The sequence below is a fragment of the Hibiscus syriacus genome, unplaced genomic scaffold (assembly GCF_006381635.1).
Source record: "Hibiscus syriacus cultivar Baekdansim isolate YM2019G1 unplaced genomic scaffold, ASM638163v2 tig00116954_pilon, whole genome shotgun sequence".
In the NCBI taxonomy this organism is placed as follows: Eukaryota; Viridiplantae; Streptophyta; class Magnoliopsida; order Malvales; family Malvaceae; genus Hibiscus; species Hibiscus syriacus.
Genome location: NW_024063483.1, coordinates 488,771 through 492,155, shown reverse-complemented (window position 1 = coordinate 492,155; position 3,385 = coordinate 488,771). Strand labels below are relative to the sequence as shown.

The following is a 3,385-nucleotide window of genomic DNA, read 5'->3' as shown; positions in this document are numbered from 1 at the left end:
GGACGATGAAGGAAAAACGAAGAAAAGAGGGTAACGTGGGAAGATTATAATTAACAAAGGAACGGAAGTATATATAGGGAGAAATAAATAGGCATATTTTTTACTTGGACTAGCGTTGATTCCTCGCTAACGCAAGGGGGATTTTTTTAAAATATATTATAAATTTTTAAAAATGTGGATGTGAAAAATGAAAACAATTTCATATCGCTTGTGGAAACAAGAGAAATAGTTCTTTATATCTATATAGAGTGTAACATCCTAAAATCCTTTTTTAGTCTTCTAATTGAAAGGTTCTTTAAAAGATTTAAATATTAACTTAAATCTTTAGAAAGGATATCATGTTCAATTGATGTTAGTTGGTTAAATCATTAGAAAGCAATAAATGAAAGTATAAGGACCAAATTGAAAAGAATACACTAGAAAAATTAAAAGCTTAAGGACTAACTTGTAAATTTCTTAAAAAGAGAGTCTTGCATGCCAAATTTTCCAATAGTTATATTAATGGGAATTTGATGAATATGTGCCCATCATTGAATGTTTAAACATTCATATGTGCCCATAGTTCTATAATTCCCTAGTGACTATCTATCATTTTAGTACCTTTCATCATAGTATCAAGGTTGGGTGAGCGAACCCTAAACCCTAATTGAAGTAAGGGATTCAACAATGTTAGTTTTAATGTTTGATTTTGGTTTTTGATGTTTTGAATTACCTTTGGCTGTGTTCTTGTCATTGAAGCTCAAGTGAATTTAGTGGAATCCTTCAAAGCTCGGGAAAATCGAAGGTTATCGAATAATCGACAATTCGAGGCATACTATAAACTCGGATTAGGTGAGTATAGCCTAAACCGAGTATGTAATTGTGTTTGATTTTAATTTATACAGGAATGCATGTTTAAAACTGTCTAAAATTTAAGTTCAATTCAATTCGAACAACTGTATAACACGTCACTTGCTAAGATATGCCTTGATATATTTCGTTATGTAGGTTCCATGTTTCGGTTTTTCTGAGTATGTTAGCAAATTTTGTAGAATTGATATCCATATGTTAACTTGTTAATTTTCTATGGTTCAATATGAAAATTAAGCTAAAAGCTTTATCCGAGAAACTATCATGAGCTATGTGCTAGTGATAATGTAAATGATAATTTCCAATATTTGACTATATGTTAAAGTGAGCCCCGGTTATCAGTTAGTTCCATTTGTAATTGGCATGTCATAGAGTTTATAGCGCTTACGGGTTAATTTAAGACTTCAGTCTTGACGAGATGAATAGATGTTATGTATTTGGACTATGTGTCCCGACGAGACGGAATGATGTCTATTAAATTTGTATGGTATAGATACTTGATAAGAAGAGAAGATTCAAGTATCCATAATTTACTAATAAGCCATCGAGCTAAAATAGATAACACTAACCCTGATTACTTTGCATACATGGATTTCTTGTTATGATAATGTGCTTATTGCTTATGCTTTAGTTAGATTGCATACATGGATAAATTAATTTGTTTTGCTTTGATATATTCGGATATAGATCGGAATAAATACAAATATTGTCGACACATAAAAAGATTAAAACTATAATACATTCAGAGAGAATTCATACATGATCTATGTAAGGTGAAATCCGAACATAAAATCTTAACGTTCCTACGATAATAACCTTATCATTAATCTAAGATCTCATCGGAAATTATTATTATATCAAAGCATTGCTAATTTATGAAGGTTAAATGGATTAGCACAAACAGGAGAGCTGCAGCTATAAGCATTGTTGGCCATGACCTGCATTTGATCCTCGGTAAGATGGACACCGTCCCAAAAAATGTGCTTCTTCGGGTTACTACATGGCTTCGAATTCCGAATACAAAGTTCTCCGGCACCGCCTCCGGTTTTGCAACATGTACCATTTTTCACTGAATGCCCACAACAACATCGTAATTAGTTTTTCGATCGTAATGTTCAGTCCATGAACAAGTCTAATTGTAATGATTATACCATGCAGAAGCAAAGAAAGGGTTGTTTACCGATTTCTGCGGGATCGATTGGAGACCCGGAAGGATTGAGATAGGTAAATTTAGCATGGGTTAGATTGTTGTTAAGTTGGTAGATAAGTGGCGTGAGTTTTTCATTGAAGATGACTGCAGCCTGGTTCAACTTGTCTACACAAGGTGACCCATTTGTGGTCCCATACAGCGAAATCGCATTCGGGGTGCAACCGATCGGCGGTAGTCCATACACGGCAAACTTCCTTGCACTGTTATCGTACAAAACCTGGTAGTATATCCAATAGTTAGGGTTTAATTTCTCAGTTTAACCGATCGATCCGGATTTTGCAATCGTACAAATTAACAGAAAATAAGTACTAATTACCTTAATTTGGTTTGAAAGTTGTTGAATGAGCAGGTCGGTAAATGCTGATAGACTATAACGTCGGCTGGTGTCATAGAATTTCGGTATGAAATAATTGTTGATGTAGTCATTGCTTCCGACTTGAATCGAATAAATGCATTTGTTTAGAAGCTTTTTTGCCGCTGGTAGATCGTTTTGCATTCCCTTAGTTATGTCTTGAATAATAATTTTGTGATTTTGTATAATCTGCTGGGTCAAGGGTATCCGAGCACCCTACACACGACATCAAAAGTGTATAGTGTTTCATAATATTAGAATAAACCTCATTCCACAAGACACAATATACGAGACAGATATATTGAATCAGAACGAATAATTAACTCATATAAATTTATAATACTCGAATTATGAACGATTTTTGAAATTACCACATTATATTTTCCGGTTTCGTCGAGAATGCCTGCAGAACCGGACGCATAGTTCACACCTCTAAGGATGTTTTTCCCGGTCTCTTTTACTTCGGAGAAAGAAGGTATATAATTTTTGAACCCCAAAAGCTCAACTATCATGATACACATACACATATACATACATAAATGAAATGTTAATTTTAAACGAGATAGTAATATACATAAACTTTGATTAAATGTGTAAATCGAAAATGGACAAACCGATAAAATCTTGTAGGTTTCGGCCATTGGTAAACCTTCCTGTTGGTCCCAAAGGAAAATCATTCCCGTACGGCGGATAATCTACCTTGGCCAATGTTTTAAGGTCATTGTTGTTTCCATTATCCGAAAACGAATCCCCGAAAATAAAGAAACAGGGCACTTCGGGCTTTGCATTTGCCCAGCTTCTCAACCTCAATAATACTAACAACACTGAAATCGCCATCAACTTCGAAAGCTTAAGATTAGAATCCATGGACGATAAAAAAAATAAAAACGAGGAAAGGAATGTAAGATAATTAAGCAAGCAACGAAACTATATATAAGACAAATAAACAATGTTAAAATGGGAAATATTTTTAC

General features: G+C 33.9%; 1 protein-coding gene across 1 annotated transcript; it reads right to left on the bottom strand.

The window, feature by feature from the left end:
• Positions 1–1,706: 1,706 nt before the first annotated feature.
• On the bottom strand, positions 1,707–3,278 carry LOC120189340 (GDSL esterase/lipase At1g29660-like). Its single transcript, XM_039192646.1, has 5 exons — positions 3,026–3,278; positions 2,786–2,916; positions 2,376–2,627; positions 2,030–2,276; positions 1,707–1,918 (listed from the first exon to the last, which is right to left on the bottom strand). The coding sequence occupies exons 1-5, from the start codon at positions 3,276–3,278 to the stop codon at positions 1,707–1,709; spliced, it is 1,095 nt and encodes a 364-aa protein (XP_039048577.1).
• Between the last annotated feature and the right edge of the window lie 107 nt (positions 3,279–3,385).